At 51.1% G+C, this 23766-nt stretch overlaps 2 protein-coding genes across 2 annotated transcripts in view; both read left to right on the top strand.

The window, feature by feature from the left end:
* Positions 1-21051, top strand: part of LOC131211447 (dynein axonemal heavy chain 10) — a 39176-nt gene extending 18125 nt beyond the window's left edge. Inside the window, exons 41-68 of the mRNA XM_058204913.1 lie at positions 87-136; positions 1188-1313; positions 1699-1821; positions 3288-3418; positions 3507-3929; positions 4012-4116; positions 4179-4337; positions 5324-5434; positions 5587-6387; positions 6450-6807; positions 7865-8648; positions 8723-8927; positions 9068-9210; positions 9415-9619; positions 9686-9845; positions 11982-12155; positions 12288-12667; positions 12734-14488; positions 14566-14637; positions 14715-15326; positions 16059-16223; positions 16340-16511; positions 16575-16706; positions 17527-17879; positions 18145-18249; positions 19042-19143; positions 20462-20608; positions 20905-21051. Of these exons, the coding sequence (XP_058060896.1) occupies positions 87-136; positions 1188-1313; positions 1699-1821; positions 3288-3418; positions 3507-3929; positions 4012-4116; positions 4179-4337; positions 5324-5434; positions 5587-6387; positions 6450-6807; positions 7865-8648; positions 8723-8927; positions 9068-9210; positions 9415-9619; positions 9686-9845; positions 11982-12155; positions 12288-12667; positions 12734-14488; positions 14566-14637; positions 14715-15326; positions 16059-16223; positions 16340-16511; positions 16575-16706; positions 17527-17879; positions 18145-18249; positions 19042-19143; positions 20462-20608; positions 20905-21051 (8200 nt within the window). The remainder of the gene's footprint in view (positions 1-86; positions 137-1187; positions 1314-1698; positions 1822-3287; positions 3419-3506; positions 3930-4011; positions 4117-4178; positions 4338-5323; positions 5435-5586; positions 6388-6449; positions 6808-7864; positions 8649-8722; positions 8928-9067; positions 9211-9414; positions 9620-9685; positions 9846-11981; positions 12156-12287; positions 12668-12733; positions 14489-14565; positions 14638-14714; positions 15327-16058; positions 16224-16339; positions 16512-16574; positions 16707-17526; positions 17880-18144; positions 18250-19041; positions 19144-20461; positions 20609-20904) is intronic.
* Positions 21052-21851: 800 nt separating this feature from the next.
* On the top strand, positions 21852-23093 carry LOC131210598 (uncharacterized). The gene is made up of 3 exons (XM_058203870.1): positions 21852-22021; positions 22094-22516; positions 22583-23093. The coding sequence occupies exons 1-3, from the start codon at positions 21917-21919 to the stop codon at positions 23039-23041; spliced, it is 987 nt and encodes a 328-aa protein (XP_058059853.1). The 5' UTR covers positions 21852-21916; the 3' UTR covers positions 23042-23093.
* Positions 23094-23766: the final 673 nt, after the last annotated feature.

The raw sequence follows: 23766 nt of genomic DNA, 5'->3' as shown, positions 1-23766 counted from the left end.
TTAATTTTTTTATTAACGGTAACTGGCACATCAAACTTAAATTTTTAATTCATTGAGACATTACTTAAATATCTTCGCCGCCATAGGTTCTACTGGATTCGAGAAATGGACAACTTGTGCGTTTTGCAATGTACAGGTGAGCAACAATTACGTTTATTATTTAACAGAAACTGTCATTTCAGTGCCAATATTATGTTGTTCGGAAAAAGCAAATCCTTATATGTATGCTGAATTCTTTCCATGTGTTCTTTCCATGTTCTTTCCATCTTCCATTTACCACAAACAACCCCTTTCTTACCATTTTTGGTTGAGGCGATAAATGGTACACAGTAGCAGTAAACCCAACAATTGGGATCATTTAAGTTCGGTCAGTTTATTGTAATTTATTGTTTTTCCCCATGCATAATTATTCGTCCGCCAACTTATGACATTGTGATCACATCAATCCAATGCCCTTTTTGACATTTTAATATAGCTTATCGTTTTTAGTGTGATCATTAATTCGGAAGAAGATGTAATTCTCGTTTCTGGATCTGCCAGTATCTGCCAGTCACATTGATCTACTTTTATGAAAATGAAAATCGACATCGTCTGGATGCGTGTTGCATATTCTTGACAGATTTCGAGCATCCAGGTTCATAAATGTTAAATGACATTTAATCACACGGAAACTCCGACCAGTAATTTTACCATTACATTTATAATAAGCCCATAAATGCACTCCATTGAATGCTGGAATAGTTTAAGTTAATGAACATTTTGTGTCCAATAATATTGTGGTTTATTGAGCAAGTCTGTCGTTTATTTAGAAACCAAAACTTCTACCTAATGTTTAATCATTACTAATTTCTTTCGTTGAAACTACATCCACTTTACTACTTTCATCTCTTTACTAATTTGGCTTCATTTTTAAAATGCTCTTCATTGCTTAAACACCACGAACACGACCCGGAACTGGGCGGATGGATTGATCGGTTTCGGCTCGATACGTGCGCTTCCGTGCTTTGCCTCCGGATGCCAACGTCATCGATCCGTCCGACGGAACCAAACGAAACACATCCCTGGGCGGCTTCCTTCCGGACTGATGGTGCATCAAAAATCGAAAATCGACCACGGCCATCCGACGCTGCCGATAACGAACCCGGCTTTGACGACGACGACGACGACGGGCGACGGTGATGTGATAGGAAAATTCGATTACGGCTACGAGTATATGGGATTAAATGGGCGGCTCGTTATTACGCCATTGACTGATAGGATATATTTAACAATCACCCAGGCCCTGACGATGAATTTGGGCGGCGCACCAGCTGGTAAGTGATAACTTCGCGGAGCTCCCGGGCGCCCGGGAGCTCGGAGCTAAAGCGATAATGTCGTCACCGCCCGAGAATGTCAGTGGAAGGATGTAGTCAACAGTTCCCGGATCCCGTGCAGGGACCTTCCCATGGGCGCCAGGAAAGCAAAACAAAGGCTTCACTAATCTCTGCTGCAAAACATCCTTCGGGTCCCGGGGCCATTTTTGCCCCAAGATACCACTCGTATCATGCGCGTACCAGCACCCGGCTCTGTAATTGCTTGCCATTAGATCGCTGTTCTCTCGTATCGGACAGAGACGTTTCGTTAACATGTTTATCTCTCGCTGCCTCAGTACTAATATCACAACATACTTTTCGCCCCGTCCGCTCTCCTCGTCCGCAGGTCCTGCCGGCACGGGCAAAACCGAAACAACGAAGGATTTAGCGAAGGCCCTGGCACTGCTGTGCGTGGTAACGAACTGTGGCGAGGGCATGGACTTCCGTGCCGTCGGAACCGTCCTCTCAGGTAGGCTCGCGTGTATGTGTGTCCGTGTGTGTGTGTGTGACTGTCCCACTACGTTTGAAACATTTATCTTGGGTGCTCCACCAAAGCAGCCGCCAGGGCCGCTGCCAGACACATTTGTGACACACATTGAATTATGATGTCATTTGTGTGGGCGCTTTCTACCAAATGTCCACGTTTCGCGTTTATTAGGGCGCCGGGTTCTTCAGCAAACAGTGTTTTTGGAAGATATTAAGATTAACGCAAGTAATTAAAACTGTGGTCCAACCGCTCATTGAAAAAAGAGGCTACACTACTAGAGTGCTGAAGCATCAGAGCAGAGCTCTACCGCTCGGTAGAGTTGCGTCAAACTCACGCAACAGCTCCATCATTTCGATCCAGTTGGGGTCGAGGGCAGGGCTTACGGAAACTTTACAAAACCGGCGAACCAACATTACCTCATTAAAATAATCAAATTGAAAACGGAAAATTTATTTCTCAATTTTACGGTTTAACAGTAATCCGCAAACTAAGTACCTCGGCCGATCGGACGGTGCTGCTTACCGGCACCACATGCGCGAACCCGATGACGACCGGTAATGTCGACCGGCGGTGTACTTCCGTGGGTCGGGAAGCCCCCCTTCTCCGCACGCACGGAACACTCCAATCGCACGTGTGCTGATGGTTGCTGATTTCGCGAGCCCATACAACGCAACGCAACAACTGTAAATCGGGATACCATTTCCCGAAAGCCTTTCACTCGGATGTGGTTGATTACGCACCCGTGCCCGGTGAATCGCCCCGTACGGCCCTGTGACCGCTGTGTCCTGGCTCCTGGGCTCTTGGTTCACCCAGCGTGGCGGAAGAATGTACCAAACACACGACGCGCACGAGGCAATCAGTAATCGGCTTTCGTTCCATAAAACGCAAATTGCGCTACAAATAAAGCGTGCCGGCGTACGAAGTGTTGATTCAATTTATTGCAAACCAGCAGCCGGCTCAAGGGTCGTTGGTTGTGCCGAGGAGAAAGGGTTGCTCCGCGAATACTTATTGAACAATCGTGGCCCCGTGTGGTGTGTGATGTTTATTTAAATTAAGTTGAAAAGCTAAAGCCTACATCCAGGGCTAGGGCACATAGTTTACCGATCGGCCCCTGGAATCGGCCCCAATCTAATTCCTGCCGAATGCGCAAACCTGGCTGTGTCTCAGATGGCCGGCTAGTTGAATATAATGCCCAGACGACTTTGTTCAAATCATTCCTCCATTTGGTGCTGGCACTAATATAATTTGAATTTAAACGATCATAAATTCTATGCCAAATCCCTTTCAAATTGTTGCCCTAGGGTGGGCCCTAGGTGTGCGGTGTTCGGCCAACCGCTTAGTCATAGAAAAGATTTATTTACGGTGCGACAGTTGGAGATATTTTTTGGAGCTACATCCACACAGAACTCGCCTAATCCGTGACTCCCTTGTTTCTTGCCCCTGCGTAGGTCTTGCTCAGTGCGGTGCCTGGGGCTGCTTCGACGAGTTCAATCGTATAGACATTTCGGTCCTGAGCGTTATCTCCACCCAGCTGCAGACCATTCGGACGGCGTTGGTTTCACGTGTTGAAACATTCGCGGTGAGTTGATTGATCGATGGTTTCCGCTGTGTGTGTCCTGTCTGCCCCATGTACTGAGAGCCACCCTCCTGGGGGTTTCTGGTTTCAGTTTGAAGGAAATGAAATCCGGCTCGACGCGAAGGTCGGCGTGTTTATAACGATGAATCCGGGATACGCCGGGCGCACGGAGCTCCCGGAATCGGTCAAGGCTCTGTTCCGGCCGGTCACCTGCATCATGCCGGATCTGGAGCTGATCTGTATGATATCGCTCTTCTCCGACGGATTCATCAGCGCGAAGGTGCTGGCCAAAAAGATGACCGTACTGTACCGGATGGCACGCGAGCAGCTGTCCAAGCAGCATCACTACGACTGGGGACTGCGGTCCCTGAACGCGGTCCTTCGCATGGCGGGCGTGAATAAGCGCAAGGCTCCGGACGTGCCCGAGGCGGCCACCCTAATGCGCACGCTGTTCGATATGAATTTCCCCAAATTCGTGTTCGATGATGTGCCACTGTTTATGGGTCTCATCAAGGTAAGGCGGCCGGACAGTGCGGCGGTGGCTTTCTTTGTTGGCTAGTTTCTCGAAAGCCTCGGTCGATTGGTTTCGTTTGCAGGATCTGTTCCCGGGCGTCGACTATCCTCGGGTGGGTTATCCGGACTTCAACGAAGCAGTAAAAGAGGTGCTCCTGGCGAACGGATACATTATTCTTCAGAAACAGGTAAATGCTGTCACGCTAGTCGACGAAGCTAACTTCAGGATATGAAACGGACCATTTTGCAGATGGACAAAGTTCAGCAGTTGTACGAAACGATGATGACCCGACACTCAACGATGGTGGTTGGGCCGACGGGTGGTGGAAAATCGGTCGTAATACGCACGCTGATCGAAGCCCAGACCAAGATGGGACTCCCGACGAAGTGTACCGTGTTGAACCCCAAAGTAGGTATCGTTTAGGTGATTGGAACTTTTCATCCCCGAAACAATTGAACCACATTCAATCTGAGCCCAGTGCCAGAAATATGTTTGTTTGAAGAAATATCTTCAAAGGACGTAACACTCAAAATGCAACCGTCGTTAGCGAGCAAAACGCGCGTGGTTTACGAGGAAAACCGCTAGTTATGACCACGGCGCGCATACTTCCTATTCTATAATATAATGTTTTTGAAATCTCGCTCGCTCGCCCCAAAAAGATGGTGGTCGGGTTGGTTTTGCTCGCCTTGTTTTCGGGCATCGCCATCGACCGGGCGAATCCTTTGCTGAAAAAGTGCTATTTTCGGAATTGGATCTACTTGAATGGGTGCCATAGTTCAGCGCTTCCCGATGCGGCCGATCCAATTTTGCCATCGCCGGAGTACCTTCTTCAACCGCCAATCGGGACGAGCGGGCGAGTGTTTGAAGGCTTCGGAAGGATAAATTAACGAATTGATCTCTGGGCGGGCGCGCTCGTGGCCAGCGGACTCTGTCGGAGCGCTTTACAAAGAGATACCGCAGCGGACGACGGCAAATGTTGCACCTAGTTCCGGCATCGGCAAAAACTAAATATGGCCCGGTCGAACTGTAGGACGATGCGGTCTCTGCATCGGACCGGCTCGCGAATCTGGGCGAAGAAAAATGTTTAACGGCATTCGAAAAATGCTTCGTCGTTGGCGCTGCTGATTGCATATCAGAAGTAGAGTGGGCCGTAGATTGGCCACCCCGGTCCGATCCTGGGTCTCCATTGCATTGCATTGCATTGCGATGCCCGGGCCTGACTGTGTCTGACCGAAACACACATTACCGATGGATTTTTTTTGTCCTTCCTGCCAATCGCGCAATGGTTTTCTGTTGTTTATTTCTGGACCCTCGGCCCTCGACATTTTTCATATCCTTTCGGCGGCAGCTGCAGCAGTCCTCTCATGCGTTCCTCATCCTTTCACTTCCCACAGGCGTGCTCCGTGGTGGAGCTGTACGGGTGCCTCGACCCAACCACCCGGGACTGGGTCGACGGGCTGTTTTCAAACATTTTTCGAGAGATGAATAAGCCCACCGAACGGGATGTAAGTATTGGCCGTGTTCTCAAAGAGCGCCCACACGCCCTTTTCGGGATGCAGCGATGGCCGCGCTTTATGAGCCGTTAAATCAAATCCATCTCATCGCCATCGACGATGCTAATGAAAGCAAGCGCACCCTTTCTACCCCCACGCGGCAGGAACGGCGGTACGTTTGCTTCGACGGCGACGTGGACGCCCTGTGGATCGAAAACATGAACTCGGTTATGGACGACAATAAGCTGCTGACGCTGGCGAACGGCGAGCGCATCCGGCTGAACGGCTACTGTGCGCTGCTGTTTGAAGTCGGAGATCTGGCGTACGCTTCGCCGGCCACCGTCTCCCGGGCCGGCATGGTCTATCTGGATCCGAAAAACCTGGGCTACGCCTGCTACTGGGAGCGCTGGGTGCAGCAGCGCCCCACCGGCGAGCAGGAAGTGCTGCGGCGGGTGTACGGGGCCACCGTGCCCGGCGCGATCGATTACATCTTGGAGGGCACCGACGGAAACAATCAGGAGCAGCCGCTCGGTTTGGTTATTGGGCAAACGAATCTCAATATGCTGGTGCAGCTGTGCCAGTTTTATGACTCGCTTTTCCCCGTGCAGACCCACCACCCCGAGGACGAGGGTGTCCTCGAGTGTGGGTTCATCCAGTGTCTGTACCTTTCGCTCGGTGCGGCGCTGCTCGAGGACTCGCAGGTTCGCTTCGACGGATTCGTCAAGCGCAACCTGGACCTGGTGGCGTGCGAAGACACCCAGGCCAGCCCGGCCACCGTCGGGCAGCTGCCGACGCAGAAACCGACGCTATTCGATTATTTCTTCGACCTCGAGCGAAAGGTGTGGCTCGCCTGGGAGTGGGTCATACCGGGCTACGTCCACGATGCGTCACTCAACTTTAGCGACATTCTCGTCCCGACGGTCGACACACTGAAACTCCAGCGGGTGCTCCACCTGATGAACCGCGTAAGTCCTGGCCATCCTGGACCACGTTGTGTGTGTTTACTATCTGTATGTCCCCCGCCTAGGTACGCCGCCCCGTGGTGCTGGTGGGCGACCCCGGCACGTCCAAGACCGCAATCATTTCCCACTTTCTCGCCGGCCTAAGCAGGGACGCTTTCGTGGTGCTAAAAATTAACTTCTCCTCGCGCACGTCCTCGATGGACGTGCAGAAGGCGGTCGAGGCGGCGGTCGAAAAGCGCACCAAGGACATTTTCGGGCCACCGGTCGGCAAGAAGCTGGTGACGTTCATCGACGACATGAATCTGCCACAGGTTGACACCTACGGTACGCAGCAACCGATAGCCCTGCTGAAGCTGCTGGTCGAGAACGAGGGCATGTTTGACCGATCGAAGGACTTGGGATGGAAAAAGTTCAAAGACATGTGTAAGTTGGGCGCGGGACCGGGTCGCTACAGCGATGTTCTCTGGGGTGGTTCACCTAGTGATGTGGACTTTCCGAGCCCACAATACGACAATTCTGCTTAGTAACATAGCTACCGAGTTGAGCTATCGAGTTTGAGTTGAAAACTCAGCACTTTAGAAATATTTCCCAATTTCTGCTAGCGTGAAGTTAGACGTTTTAAAAATCAAGTAATCGCAAAGTATAAAATCCAAACACTAGATGAATCACTCTTTATAAGGTGGTCAAATAAGCGTTCTCTTTTTCATTTGGTTATATAGAAACGGCTTAACATTTTTCCATGCTTGAACTTTTGTTTGAAAGGTTGATTCACCACTTTTTTTAAGAAAAACAATTTCGGTCAAATGTCTTCTACGGCTGGTTCTAATGCTAAGACATTTGCCCATTTGCCTCTACGGCCTCTTTGCCAGACATTTTCCTCTACTGCCCATTCGACCAATTGTTTAGTACATTTTCGTTTGTATCTGGTCCTGTTTCGGTTGTAGCAACTTGGATTTGGATGTTGAAGTTGTCAATAGTTGCTGGTTCGTTCGCATAACATAAATATCGATTGTGGCGGTCGATGTATGGTCTCCTGGTGAAACCAATTGCCGTCCAAGTTCTCAGCTTAAATTTTCCAAGTCCAATTTCTCAGCCGAAGAATTAATCAGCCAAAATCCCCACCAAACAGTCACTCGTTTTGGGTGTATTGGCTTCTCTTGCACACTAATTAACATAGCCACCTAGGTGCAAATGAGCTTCAAAGAAATGAGCTTTTCAAATATCGTTTGAATTTGAGTTAAAGTTAAAGACCTAGTACTTTGGAAAAAGGTTTTCAAATTTAACAATTTTATGCAATCAAAAATGTTTTTCATTTAAAAAAATATAGGAATCAACCTTCCAAATTAAAAGTTCAAGCATCGAAAAATATTAAGCCTTGTTTCTTTAGAGAACTGAAATGAAAAATAGAACGCTTATTTGACCACCCTATATATGCTTCCCCAAAGAAAGACATACAAGCGGCCTCCGGTTTAATTTGCAGCCTTCATAGCCGCCATGGGACGCGCAGGAGGCGGCCGAAACGAGGTGGATCCCCGGTTCGTGTCAATGTTTTCCGTGCTGAACGTGACGTTCCCGAGCGATGCCACGCTACACCAGATCTACACGGCCATCCTCCAGGGGCACCTGGAAGCGTTCCCGGCCGAGCCGCGAAGTGTCGGCCCCAAGGTGATCGAGATGACGCTGGCCCTATTCAAGACGCTCGTCACCAAGATGCCGCCGACACCGTCCAAGTTCCATTACATCTTCAACATGAAAGACCTGTCGCGAATTGTCGCCGGGATGCTACAGATCCACCCGAACTACTTCCGGGAGGCGCGACAGTTGGTGCGCGTCTGGAGGAACGAGTTTTCGCGCGTCATCTGCGATCGACTGATAAACGAGCACGACCAGCGCTGGTTGGAGCAGCAGCTGAGCGAACGCATCGTGGAGCAGTTCCCGGTGCCGCGGAGCTTCCGCCATACGGTTCAGCTCGAGCCACGTGCGAGTCGCGGAACGGCGGAGTCACGTGGGAAAAGTCCCGCCGTGGAGCTGTCGGTCGCGCAATACGCCCTCCGAAATCCGCTCCTGTTTGGGGACTACCGTAACGCGGTGAACCCAACCGAGGAGCGCTACTACGAAGACCTGCTGGACTACGAGGCAATCTACTTCCTGTTCCAAGAAATCCTGATGGAGTACGGTGAGCAGAGGGCAAAGATGAATCTCGTCCTGTTCGAGGACTGTCTCGAGCACTTGACAAGGGTGCACCGAACGCTGCGGATGCATCGGTAAGGTGGCGCAAAACCGTAGCCGCACTTTTAACGCGGGAATGACTGACGTGGCGTGGTCCTTAATCCTTCAGCGGTCACGTCATGCTGGTCGGAATCGGCGGATCGGGCAAGCAGAGCATTACGCGGCTGGCGGCATTCGCGGCCGGCTGTGACATCTTCGAAATCGTCCTCAGCCGAGGCTACGGCGAGGCGTCGTTCCGCGAGGATCTCAAAACACTGTTCCTGCAGGTCGGTGCCAGAAACATCAAAACCTGTTTCATCTTTAAAGCGGCCCAAGTAAGCTCCGTTCTCTTGAAGGCAGTTGTTTTTGTGGTCCGGGCTGGTCCAGCAAGTCCCAGAACGGCATCCTGCTGGGGGTTTCCACTGAGCGTTCCTTGTTTTTTTCGTTCTTTTCCTGCGCGCCACCCCAAAAATAGATTGCGGAAGAAGGATTTCTGGAGTTCATAAATAATATTTTAACCACTGGAAGCGTGCCAGCACTGTTTACCGACGACGAAAAGGATCAGATAATTGGTCAGTGCCGGGCGGGCGCGGTGGAAGCGGGCTACGCGGCGAGCAAGTAGGTTGACGGTATTTATTACGCTATGCTGCGAACTTTTCACAGCTGGCACGTGGTTTATTGGCTTCGGGCGCGCCGACGTTGGCGCGAGCTGTGTTTACACTGATTTCCTGTCGCTCTTCCGGCACGCCATTTTAAATCCATTTATCGTATCCCCTCTCTGTGTGTGTGTGTGTTTCAGTTTCTTTTCTCCCCGTTTGGCAGGGACGGCGTTTGGTCATTCTTTCTCGACCGTGCCACTCGCAACTTGCACGTGGTGCTCTGCATGTCGCCCGAGGGTGACGCACTACGGAATCGGTGCCGCAACTTCCCGGGGCTCGTCGGGAGCACCACCATTGACTGGGTGTTCCCGTGGCCGGAGCAAGCCCTGTTTGCCGTGGCGAAAGTCTTCCTGGCCGACCACCCAAAGGTAAGGCAAGTGTCTCTCACACGCAGCTAGCGCGGCATCACAATTCCGTTGGCCATCCATTCGCAGATTCCTGACACCTACCGTGAGCCCATCATCAACCACGTTGTCCACGTGCATCAGTCGCTGAAGGACTACACGCTGCAGTATCGCTTGAAGTTACGCCGGAGGAACTTTGTCACGCCCAAACACTACCTCGACTACATCTCCACGTATTTGAAGCTAATAGGTACGGTAATTCTCAGGCACACTTCAGGCACTGACAGGCCCGTGGCGTGGATTGACACATCGAATTTCGATCGATCAGGTAGACACTGTTGGCACCGGCTTAATGAGCTGCTGCCCCCGGGATGAAATGCGCATATGATTCTGGGGGGGTTCCAGTGGGCGCTGGTAGATTTATTACCGGTGTCGAGTTTGATCACTAATCAAATTTTATATCGAAGCAAATGTAGCCAAACGGAGATGGGCCTGGCCTCTGGGTAAACACCCAGATCAATTTGTTCCGACGGTGCGCACTTCCGTGACTGCTGTCAGCAGCGAGAGTATCGGGCGCCTCCATAGCGCGCTGTCTATCAAATGTCTCACGGCCTAGCCATGCTCTACGTCTTATTACTTCTCGGATAGGCCTCGCGCAGGCCACAGGCAAAAAAAACTACGAACGATACATCCGTTGCGCTACCCCGAGCCGGTGCCAAACGCTGCTGTCAGGATGGCCGGCTGGAGGCAGACTAGCGTTCCGGTCGGCCCATAATTAATTAGCACGGCATTACCCGGAATAATCGATCATTCCCCTTGTTTACGCTTTGAAGTGCCGGCCGGCGGCGGCGGAGCAGGCACGGACGAGCATGTAGCGGCCTCTTGCGTCTGCTTCCAAGGACCACCGGGGCGGCCGAAGAGCTTAGCCACATCAGGCGGAAAGTCTAATATGTGCTATAATCTCACATCCAAATTTTCTCGCCCGCCGGATATATTGGCCCGACGGTAGCACGGTTCATTGGTCCGGAGTTTCGTGCACCTTCCGCTCATTTTTATCCCCGCCCGATGGGCCGGAGCTATCCGCTCCGGATGTCACTGGGGCGCTGGGGTGGAAAACAGCCCACTTCAACCGAGCTCCGATGGGGTCGTCACCGAAGTGGCCGAGCTAGATAGCGGACAATACGCGCACAGAGACATAAGCAAAGGGAAGACAACATGGATAACACATGGGCCGAAAAGTGTCGAGCATTGGATATAAAATTCGTTTACTGGTGTTCAAAATTGGCAATATTCATCAACGTAATGTTCATCAAGAGCCACACCATTCGTTTCAGCGCCGCTCCAACATTTTAAGACCTCTTTAGTGGGACAATTTATCGATTTTCCTTGAAATAGGCTAATCAGTGATAACCTCTTCATTAGACTTCTATTTGATGAAAATCTTTATGTAGTCGACATCATTTTAATACTACTCTTCCTTCAAATGAAATTTCTTACCGATGAGCATGTTGTAAAGGGTCTGCGAAGACGCAACAGTCGCTGTGAGCCAAATATGGTGAATACAGACGATGTTGGGGCAATTTACAGTTCAATGCTTCTGGGTGCTTTGGACGAGGTTCACCAGTTTCTCTCCACTCAGGTGACGATAGTTTTGATTCCGGATTGAAGATCCATGTTCCTTCCATTTTCACATATCGACACAACAATTCCGATTTATAAGGTTCAAACATGGCCAATCACTCCTCAACATCATCAACATGTTCTTGTTTTTGAGCAACAGTCAGAAAAGGCGCCAGACACTTGGAACAGAGCTTCCTCATAGTTAAATGTTCATGCAATATAAAGCAAAAACACGTTCTTTTGATATCTTTACAATGTCAGCTAGCTGAAGCAATTTCACTTTTCGATCCTTCAAAATGATTTAATAGATTTTAGAAATGTTTTCTGGTGTTACAGCCTCACTACTTCATAGGGGCCTCTACGTTTAAAGTCAAACCAACGTATTATTGTTGTTTCCATGTTGGAGCGGAATAATTATAATACTTTTCCCATCAAAAAACAGTATAAAATTAAAACACGATATTGTTATTGGACCATTGTTCTGAAAATAACAAAAAATGTAATTTTTAACCACAACTTATGGGTAGAACATCATAAAATTTCTACAACTTCCTTCTGAGAATTACCACCAACTGAAAAAGTGACGAATGCAGTAAGACTAGCGCCATCTGTGTGTTCAAGCTCGGGACGTTTCAGCCCATGTGTTAGACAACACACGAAGCGTGGTTGGAGCAACAACAACCGAAAATGGTGGAAAGGAATACCCCGAAACAGTCGACCAAAATAAATGTTCATCTTTCATTTTCAATTTGTCACGCTTCGCCAGAGGAGAAAGATAATTTCATCATGCAACAGTGCGCTCGACTATCGGATGGAATCAAGAAAATTAATGAAGCCTCACATCAGATCGATGAATTGAGTATCATCGTCGAGGAGCAGCGAAAAAATGTCATCGAAGCGGCAGAGCGCTGCGAATCGATGCTGGCCGGAATTGAGACATGTGAGTGCGAGGCAGCGACGTTTCACGTTGTTGCGCCCACCCACTCCGGGGGGCCACGGTTTATGGACGATGTTTGATCAACCATTCCGCTTTCTTTGCTCTCGCATGGGGCGTTTCGATTTTTTCACGCAGCCACGGAGAAGGCCAACATCAAGAAGCTGGAAGCGTCGGAAAAGTCGGTCGAGGTGGAGCAGCAAAAGAAAATCATCACCGTGGAAAAGGCCGAGGCCGAGGAAGCGCTGGCTGCCGCCCTGCCGGCGCTGGAGGTGGCCCGACTGGCGTTGTCCGATTTGGACAAATCGGACATTACCGAGATTCGCAGCTTCGCCACACCGCCGGAGCCGGTGCAGGTCGTGTGCGAGTGTATTGCCATCATCAAAGGCTACAAGGACATCTCGTGGAAGACGGCGAAAGGGATGATGTCGGAGGGAAGCTTCCTGCGAAGCCTACAGGAGCTGGACTGTGATGCGATTTCACAGAAACAGGTCGCTACGGTGCGGGCCAATATGAAGGTAATTGGGACAGTGCCCCCGGGGTGGGTCCGTCACGTAACCTGTTTCGCTCCCCTCTCTTGGCAGCGATCACAAAAACTGGAGGAAATGCAAACCATATCGAAGGCCGGCTACGGGCTGCTAAAGTTTGTCCGCGCCGTGCTCGGGTATTGCGATGTGTTCAAGGAGATCAAACCGAAAAAGGATCGCGTCGCCTTCCTGGAGTCGGAGCTGAACGGGCAGCTGCGGCTTCTGGTGAAGCTGACGAACGAGATCGGCCGACTGGAGAACGAGTTGGGCGAGCTGAACGGCAAGTATGCGAACGCGATCAAGGAGAAGCAGTTGCTGCAGGAAATGATGGAGCAGGCGGAACGGCGCCTGCTGGCGGCGGACAAGCTGATTTCCGGGCTCAGCTCCGAGCGGGACCGCTGGGCGATCGAGCTGGAGGGTCTTCACATCGAGCGGACGAAAGTCGTCGGAAACTGTCTACTGTCGGCCTCGTTCCTCGCGTACATGGGCCCGTTTTCCTGGGAGTTCCGGAAGACGATTCTGCTCGACGACTGGCTGGCGGACGTGCTGGAACAGCAGATACCGTTCACCGAGCCGTACAGCGTCCGGGGGAATCTTTCGAGCGACCTCGAGCTGAGCACCTGGGCCTCCGAAGGTCTACCACCGGACGAGCTGTCGGTACAGAATGGAATACTGACAACCCGGGCTTCGCGATTTCCGCTCTGCATCGATCCGCAGCAGCAGGCACTGTCCTGGATCAAGAAGCGCGAATCACCCAACAACCTGAAATCGCTCTCGTTCAACGACAAAGACTTTCTCAAGCAGCTCGAGATGGCCATCAAGTACGGTACGCCGGTGCTGTTCCAAGACGTCGACGACTACATCGATCCCGTGATCGACAACGTGCTGGAGAAGAACGTCAAGGTCGCCGCCGGACGACAGGTCGTACGCCTGGGTGACAAAGAGCTCGACCTGGATCCTAGCTTCCGGTTGTATCTCACAACGAAGCTGGCTAACCCGACCTTCGACCCCGCGGTCTACGCCAAAGCGCAGGTTATCAACTACACCGTGACGGAGAGCGGCCTAGAGGACCAGCTGCTGAGCGTGGTCGTACGAGCGGAACGCCCGGACCTGGAGGAGCAGCGCGAAACGCTGATAGCGGAGACGACTGCCAACAAGGCGTTGCTGCAAAATTTGGAGGATTCACTGCTCCGCGAGCTCGCCACCTCCACCGGCAACATGCTGGACAATGTCGAGCTGGTCACGACACTCGAAAGCACGAAGGAAAAGGCCGCCGAGGTGGCACAGAAAATTGCCCTCGCTGAGCAGACGTCGAAAGCGATCGACCTGCTCCGCAACGGGTACCGACTGGCCGCCCAGCGAGGCGCCCTCCTGTACTTCGTGCTGTCAGACATGGCGACCGTGAACGCCATGTATCAGTACTCGCTGTCCGCCTACCTGGAGGTGTTCGCGTACTCACTGCGCAAAGCCGTCCCGGACAGTGTGCTGTCGAAGCGGCTGGACAACATCATCGGCACGCTCACACGCAACGTGTACGAGTATGGGTGCATCGGGATCTTCGAGAGACACAAGCTGCTCTACTCCTTCCAGATCACCATCAAGCTGGAACAGAACCGTGGCAACCTGTCGCAGGCGGAGATTGATTTCTTCATCAAGGGCAACGTGTCGCTGGCGAAAAGCGATCGTGGCTGCCCCGTGGGCTGGATCAGCGACAAAGGTTGGCAGGATGTGGTGATGCTGAGTGAGCTGTTTCCGGAAAAGTTTGGCACCTTACCGCGTCACATCGAGCAGAACATCTACGAGTGGAGCAGTGTACGTACGCTGCGGGCTGGGGGCTGTCCAATCGTTTTCATTTCATTTGTCTCCTCTGGCTTTTACATCTCTCACAGTGGTACGATCTCGAGGACGGCGAAGCCGGCGAGTATCCGGGGAATTTCGAGCAACGGATGTCCCCGTACGATGTACGATTTGACCACCGGTGGTACCGGCCAACTTTGTTCTGCTAGAATTCTGTTTGATGATAATTGCATTCCCACAGCACCTGTTACTGATGCGCTGCCTGCGTGTGGACCGCGTCTACCGGATGCTGAACGGCTACGTGGCCCAAACGATGGGCGAGGAATTCATCACCCCACCGATCCTGAGCTTCGACGCCATCTACGAGCAGTCGGCCCCGACGACGCCGGTCGTGTTCATTCTGAGCCCCGGTTCGGATCCCACCAGCGACCTGATGAAGCTGGCCGACCGGTGCGGTTTCGGGGCCGGCAAGTTCCGGCACATTTCGCTCGGCCAGGGCCAGGAGCCGGCGGCCCTCGCCCTTCTCCATGCCGCCCTCGAGCAGGGGCTGTGGTTGATGCTCCAGAACGGACACCTGCTGATCGGCTTCATCAAGACGCTGGAGAAGACGATCGATTCCAGTGGAAAGCCGCATCCGGACTTTCGGCTCTGGATAACGACCGACGCGACGCCAACGTTCCCGATCGGGATACTTCAGAAATCGTTGAAAGTCGTTACCGAGCCCCCGAACGGGCTGAAGCTGAACTTGCGGGGCACATTTTTCAAGCTTCGCCAGCAGTCCCTGGATTCCTGCACGCACCCCGCGTTCAAGCCATTAGCATACGTTCTGGCGTTCTTTCACGCTGTGCTACAGGTAAGACAGGCATGTCTGGGCCGGCCCCACTTTCATGCTGGTTTCATTTATCCGTACGCTTAAAGTCATTCACAGTCAGCCATCCTGATTACAGACATCAGTACTCTCCGCCCGAGTGTGGTGCACTCGCCGGCGCTCACAAAGGAGGCGGCAGATGTAAATTCATATTCCTTGTGGCAATCCCTCATGAATAATAAGGATCGTGATTTTTCTCCGTTCCATTTTTTTTTTTTGTGACTCGGTCCTACTTCGCCCCACATCAACGCAAATTTCCTAAATCAGATAACGTGATGCGCCGGGGTCTCGTGAATGCAGTCACCACAGCTCAGGCCAGCCAGACCTGGGCCAGAACGGCAGACGAAAGGATTTAGGCATCCATCACCTTTCTTTTCAGAATTCAGATTTCTTCAAGTCGGTGCTTCACCAACCTCGGTGCCCTCGGCTCGGGGTGCTCTGTGTGAGCAAAACATCTTCTGTGGAAAATGATTGAAGTTATGAGTTATACCCGGGGCCCGCTATCGTTCGTGTGATTTTATCTGCTCGCTCGCTCGTGGGGCTTCAAAAGTTCTGAAGCCACCCTCAGGTGGTGCACGATGCATACTGCTGGCGCATATCATACGTCGCTTCGCGACTTCGTTATCAATATTTGCTAGCAAAATATTTTCCTCCCCGCAGCTACTCACGCCGCGTTTTCATTTCGTACTTCGTCTATTTCTCGGGTCCTGTCGCCAGGAGCGGCGCAAGTACGGGAAGCTGGGCTGGAACATTTGCTACGACTTCAATGAGTCCGACTTCAGTGTTTGCATTCAGATTCTCGATACGTACCTCTCGAAGGTGGTCGGAGGCCCCCGCGAGACTCGAGTACCGTGGAATAGTTTAAAGTACCTAATTGGCGAGGTATGTGAAGGTGGTTCTTTACGTTCTCCCGTTTAATTAGCGTTTTGGAACGACGGAATTTTGACGGTTTTTGAGTGTGGATCTGTTGCTTATTCGTGTGTTCGGTCGTCTCTCAGGTCATGTACGGTGGCAGAGTCATCGACGACTTCGACCGGCGCGTGGTGAAGACGTATATGGACGAGTACATGGGCGACTTTCTATTCGACACGTTTCAACCGTTCAACTTCTACGCCGGCGACTCGTTCGTCTACCGACCGGTGCAAGCCACCGGCAGGGATGAGTTTATCGGTAAGGACACTCTGGCTTGCCGATTAGCCGATTAGTGCTCGCTAACGATGCGTTTGTTTTCAGCCGCCATCGACAAGCTGCCGCTCAACAACACGCCGGAAGTGTTTGGTCTGCATTCGAATGCTGAGATCGGTTACTACACCAGCACGGTCCGTCAGACGTGGGCACACTTGATTGATTTACAGCCGCAAACCGGTAAGTAGCGTGCCGAATGGCGTTGATTTTTTTCCTTAATCAATCATTTAGAGAACAACATTGCGGAGGGTGGTAACAGCAGTTCATGTTGTTGCCGACGTAATGAGTAGTGTTGGTCGAAAAAAACTCCTTAGTGGTTATGTTTTTATCCCGAACCACATTCAGATAATTGTTATTCACTTCATTTCGTTATTGTTGCTACATTGCGCCATTCGGATACATAGTGAGCATAGGAGATAAATTCCAACAGGCACCTCAAAACGATGGTACGTATAACAAGATCCTGGTAGCGCTTTCTGGTTCAGCACATGTTTTCGCACTAGAAACTTTCGCACTAATCGTAACATGCAATGTTGTGCCGCAGGCACTCAACGGTTATCTCGCAGGCATCAGGATAATTTACTCATCCTGGTTCAACATAATTGCCGTATCCTTGCTTTAGCAAACACGCACAAACTGTAGGCCTTCGCGCACACCAATCGATGATTGCAGCAACGTACACGGAGTTGTAGGCAAATGAGCATACTTTGTTGATTGATGAACACAGACACACCCAAACGCACACACGCAGGCGGACACTTTTTGGGTCCGTCACGCCATCACGTAACTTTTGCGGCCATCAATCACACCGGTGACCGACTACATTTCCGGCGAGTCACCGCCACGAGGCGGCGGCGGCGGCGGCGGTTGGCACATGTTTGAAATTTTACGCCTCAGCAAGGCTAATATTAGCATAAAACTATAACCCCCTTCCGTGTGTGTGTATGTGTGTGCGACTCGGGGACATACCGCACCGCACACATAATCGCTTCGTCATCAGGTGCGGACGTGGGTGGCACCGGCCGGGACGAGTTTATCGATAGGGCGGCCGTTGACATTCTGAAAAAGCTCCCGAAACCGTTCGACATCTGGCGGGTGAAGAAGGCGTACCAGGTCAACGTCACGCCGATCTGCGTGGTGCTGCTGCAGGAGCTGGACCGCTTCAACCGGCTGATACAGCGGATCGACCACACGCTCCACCAGCTGCGGAAGGCGCTGGCCGGCGAGATCGGCATGGACGCGGTGCTGGACGACGCGGCTCATGCATTATTTAACGGCCAGCTGCCCGACGACTGGCGAAAGCTGGCGCCCGCCACCTGCAAACAGCTCGGCGACTGGATCGACCACTTGCTGGTAAGTAGCAACTAATCCCGACGGGTCCGAGTCCCGGATCCGCGGGAGCCACGCGGATCGATGGCGTCGCAATACTTGGCGCGAGAATGCTTCGGCCAGTAATATCTGTTTTTCTGGATACGCACCCAACCATATCGCGCCCGGCAGAGGCACCATTAAAGCTTAGCGGGCTGTTTGCTAATTGACCACCTATCTCTCCGTTTCCGGTTTCTGCCGACGCGATTGGCGCGATGCCGGCGAACTCTCGAACCCTAATTACGAGCAGCGAAGATCGCAGCAGTATAAATATTGGTCTGTCTCCGGTGAACCGCTGGTGATGTGGCTGTCCGGGCTCCACGTTCCGGAAAGTTATTTAACCGCATTAGTTCAGGTAAATTAAACAAACACCAAATAAATAACACACCGTTAGTCCACCCACTGGCCCCCTAGCTCCTCACTGCGCCCGGAGGGACGATGTACTACTCCCGTACCGTCGTGCAAGGATAACCAATAAACAAACCATTCGGTTCGGATAGCAGCGTGCGGTACGATTCATGGGTGAGCGAGTTTTGAGGTCGGGCCACGTTGAAAAACGTGGAGCTTATCCTGCCGATTGGCGCAGGAGCTGGCTTATCGGGGTACACACCAACCTTGACCACCGAAACCGCACTCCGTCTTTGATACGGACTCTTCGCCGATGCTCTCGCATGCATGTGCCTGCTCCAGGTTGGTTCCATGTTTACAGTGGCCAATTAATTTGTTTACTAGCGCCCTCGTTGGGGTTCGTGTTAATCGTCTTCAGCTTTGTGGAGGATAAGCTTCCCGCCCCGGAGTGTCTTATCAACCAAGTACTCATTCCTCTGCCTGCTGTTGAACCGAATGGGTTTGTAATGGCCTCAACATAGGTAAACCTGCGAAATGATAGGGATTGCTTTAGAAGACGCATTTGCTTTTATTAATTCCAAACCCAAGTGACGTTTAAACTCTGCTTCGACCGAGCGTGCTTTGCAATAGATTCTTTCGCTCCAGGACATTACTTTCACTTTACCAGCACTGCACGATGTAATAGTCGTGTCTGCGGTGCCTTATTTACATATCCCCCAGCAGCATAGCGATAGCAAGCACTTAAAAACACTTCAACACCGTGGATTATCGAACCGTCTTCACCGCATTTCGTTTCCAGATCGCCTGCCGGAAGAACAACTGGCCACTGGACCGCTCGACGCTCTACACCTCGGTCACGAGATTCTTGCGCGAAGACGAAATCGAGGAGCGGCCGGAAGCGGTAAATCAATTTAGATTAATTTCTTTCGCAACGATTTCATTAGATTTGGCCGAAGCCCTGCGCTTGGAGTTGGTCCTGCGATGCGCCCGTTGGTCCGGCGACTCACCGGGCCGGGGCCGGGGCCACATAAATCTAGGATGCAGGGCTGCCGTCTTTGACGCCATTGGATTGCAATTCGATTAGCAGCTAAGAAGCCGGCGTGGCCGGCGTGCCCGATGGCAATATATTACCGCAGGCGCATCAGATCTCACTGGCCGGGCCGGGGTTTCGATTCGAATTGAATCAAATCACTTCGCAGCCTGCGGTGTTGAGTACAGCTGAGCTGCTCGCCCCCTCGGGCCTCTCGGGCCGGATCGGCACCGACTTCTTAATCTTTTTATATTTCTTCACGCCGTCCCATGTTGCCGAGTAATCAGATCCTGTCCGATGATAACTGGGCCCGTTGCAATACGGAATCGCCTTGGACGGCAGTGATCTCTGGGACGACTCGCCAAAGGACACCACGAAACGCCGATGTGTGTCGGGCGGAATATGTATTCCGCAGTGAAATGAAGAATCCAATTTCGCTCGCTTGTGGGTCAATAGTTCTAAATTAAAGCTTGAAGCTGATGGAGCTGATAGTTGAAGCGGTTGTCGCTTGCCACTAACAGGCCGACCGCTTTCGATTGATTGCCCGATGTGTATAATGCTGCAGGTCATCGGGATGCAATCGTTCCACCGCCACGTTTTTCTCGTCTCGCTCCACAATTACCTTTGCCGGTACTGTAAACACCGTACTGGTGCTTCGAGCAGTACAGTGCAACTAGCCACCGCTGTCCGACTTCCGATGACGTTCCGATTTCGCCGCAGACGATGAACAATAGAAGATTTGCAGTTTGATTTCCTTCTGTTCACCCCTCATTCAATTGCTTACCGAACAGCGTGACGTACGTAAGTCGGGAACATTTTCCGCCAGCTTGCAGCAGCAAACAGTATCGGACTCGCTGCTGGTAGCAAGTTCTGCCACAGACACTAGGTGACCATCTAACTTACAGTGAAAAATGAAAAAATATGACCTTCTCGGAGCCGGGAGCCGGGAGCCTTGCGGCGCGCACGTGGACGCGTTGGCCGCTATCTCCGGGCTCCGTGCTGCGTGCAACAAGAAGCATTCCCAGTCGTATGCAATTTGTCTTATTTGTGCGCTCATTCTTTTGTGTCTTCGTTCCGTATGTTTGCCCGTGCTGCGCTCGACTTCGTCCTGTGGGTCCTGCTGTGGTTCGTTTGCTGGCCCCGTGACCGGGACCGGTGCCGTGCGGCCGGATGATGCTGATAAATGCAGGGCTGCTACGTGACCGGTTTGTACCTCCAGGGTGCAAGCTGGGATCCGGAAAACCGATGTCTGACACGTTCGACACCGAAAGTGTTGGTGGAACCGCTGCCCGTGCTCTCGATTGTCCCGATAGAAACACATCGGCTGAAATTACAAGTAAGTCAACGCGCTACACTTTTATTTGATTATGTTCCGCCCGTCACATGCACCGTTTGATAAACATCTCAATTTATTTGTCCCACCCTGGGCACCGCGCAGACACACATGGGCACACAGACACAGCGGCATTTCTATTGCTCAATCAGCTATCTCTTTTGTTCCGTTCCGTCGGACCATTTACGCCCCGTCGAAGTGGATCCAACGCGAATTCGATCGGGCCATTAATTGGGTCTACCAATGAAACATCGCTGATTTCTTCTATGGTCCTGCTTTGGTCACTTTTCTCATTTCAGAACACTTTCCGTGCACCGGTCTACACAACGTCGGAGCGACGGAACGCGATGGGCGTGGGGCTGGTATTTGAGGCCGACCTACACACCGAGGAGCACTGCAGTTTGTGGGTCTTGCAAGGAGTATGTTTAACGATGAACCTGGACTAAATCGGCGGTCATTTCTTTCGACCCACGAACGAAGCAGGATGAAACCATCGTTCATTCGTTTGCTTCCGATTGCTTTTTCTACACCATTACTCATTAGTCATTAACACCCTGGTTAAGGGAAAAGGAAAACAAAATAAAATTATCAAATGGAGCTGTAAAATACTAATAGGAAAGGACTTCTTTCAATCAATCAATCAATCAATCAATAGTGATCACACCGTGAACGATCTTCAGGTTCCTCGCTGATGATTGCATCAAAATCTTTCGTTACCGATCAACATTGCTTTCCATTTATTCTGTTGCTATTCTGATCATGCCCTTGGTTTTTTACACTATTCTTGTGTTAATGTAATGTAACAAACACAATTGAAGGTTTTCTACATTAGTATCCCAGTGCTTTGGTTTAATAGAAACGGCGATCTCCAATAATTGTATGCAAACATAGATGCAATTTTACTCAATCGTGATGTACTGTAAATAAATTTTTTTTTCTATTTACTTGTGTTTCTCTGGAACTAATGGAGCCATCTTTGTCTTGTTCCTACCGTTGCCAGTCTCAAAAGCAAGTTAGTCCATATAGCTGTTTGTTCTACTTTTCGAGTGTTTACAACACGTTACAAATAACGAATCTATTTCGATTGTTTTGTACGCGGTTGTCCGTGTGGTGGTGCGCCTGCGCACCGCGTTGCGTTATGTCACTGGCGAGCCTTCCTTGTTTATGGGAGCCATCCCGAAAATCGATACCAACGGCACAACAGCATATCAGACATTTAGTGACAGGCTGGTGAGAGAGCATCGGAAACAGTGAGGAAAATGGCAGTAAGTTTCGCACATTAGTGGCGCGCGTTGGCAGCACAAAGGCACAATGTTTATGGACGACAGTGGCATCGAGAGTGGCGACAAGCTGGACTCGCTGTTCGCCGATGAATTGGGAAGCTTCGTGGACGACCAGCCCGCGACGAACACTGCGGTAACGGTTGGTCGGTCACGTGAACGCGTCATTGCTGAAAATGTGTTGGTGTGCCTCACGGATTCTTTGCAGCCAACAGCTGTTATGGGTGGAATCGATTCCGATGCGGAAAGTGACATCTTCTCGAAGCTTAACGACTTCGATGTGGTGTTTGAAAATCCAAACGAACGGCAAACCTCCGCCACCCAGATCCCTGTTTCACCGAGCGCAGCGCCGGACTATGACGGATTCACCACCGGGCGACAGGCGTACAATGCTTCCGGGAGAAAGGTGCTATCGAGCGACAACAGTACCGACTCGTATGCGTCCTCCACGGTAACACCAGGCGGTGCAGTCACAGTGCCTTCGGGGTCGATCGCGGACGACAGCTCAACGCAGCTCAGGGAGCATAGCGCCACTGCACAACAGAGCACGTGCAAGATATTGCAACGAAAGCTGGAACTGAAGGTTGAGCGCGCCAAACGAAACTACAAGCAAATGTACCACACCGAGCAGGTACGTAAGGAATGCCCGCGACGTGTTGCGCCCTACGATGTTGTTCTGTGTCCTTTCTCCACGCAGGAAGTGCACGAGAAGGAATCACAAATAAGCAGCCTAATACCGATATCGAGGCTCCCGATTCCGGGATGCCGCGACAGCCAGCAGCTGGTCGACGTCAACACGGGGTTCAACAGTGACGACGACCTCGAGAACGTGTCCTTCTTTCCGCGCCCGATCCCGAAGGCCAGCGGCTCTCAAACGCGCCAGGAACTGTCGGATACGTTCAGCATTCAGGAGATGACGATCGAGTCCGACAACGACGATCTGGACTTTGAGCAGTGCCGCAAGCTGTCGGACAGTAAGGGCTACCGGAAGATTCTGAACCGCGGGGCCGGCCAAGATGACTACCTCGACAACGATACGCTCGACGAGGACGATGATTCGCAGAACCTGGAGCTGCTGGCCCCGAAGAGGGGCTACGTGCTGAGACAGCAACTGAGGCGATTGTTTTGCTGCTGCAAAACCAATGAATTCCTGTGACGGTATTGAGACGGTGGTTGGTTATTTCGTTTTGGTGTATGTGGTGCGGTTCGTGGGCTTCCTGAATGCCGTAAAAGAATAGCAGATTGGCTGCAAATACAGTTCTTCTACTTGATCTATGACAAATGATATGATCTATTATGAGGTTTAACGGAAAGAAATAAACACTGGTTTTCCCACAATCAAACATTAATAATACCAGGCTGATCAATAAGTTTTGAGCTTCAATATCAGAGGGTGCTGCTGTTTACCTAATTTTTTCTTTGTTATGTTGGTACACTCTTCATGCCTTGAAGACAATCAAGTCAAGTCAAGGACGTCCAAAACTGCAACTGTAAAGTATTGGGATTAGGTTTGACTAAAGTATTGGGTAGCGATTTCAATCTGTTTCCAGACCTTAAAAATTGCATGCGTTGAAAGCCTTTATTTATCAAAATATGACGTCATAACAGCTGTGGAAGCGTATTTTGCAGTCCTCCCAGATTATCACCTCAGGGATGAAATTTATAAATTGGAGTCTCTTTGGAACAAGTGCATTGATGTTCACGAAACCCATACTGAAATATAAAGTATCTTTCAAACCATAAAATTGTGTTATTCTTATCGAACCGCAGCACTGATTGAACTACCCAGTAATGTATATGCTAATGGATGTTTTATAACTCAGTTCCTGTCCTCGTTACTTACCTTTTTGGCAGCGAGCATTTGCGAAGAAATTCCACAAA

The sequence above is a fragment of the Anopheles bellator genome, chromosome 2 (genome assembly GCF_943735745.2).
Source record: "Anopheles bellator chromosome 2, idAnoBellAS_SP24_06.2, whole genome shotgun sequence".
NCBI classification, from domain to species: Eukaryota; Metazoa; Arthropoda; class Insecta; order Diptera; family Culicidae; genus Anopheles; species Anopheles bellator.
The sequence above is the reverse complement of the archived record's forward strand: the minus strand, read 5'-3'. Positions and strand labels throughout refer to the sequence as shown.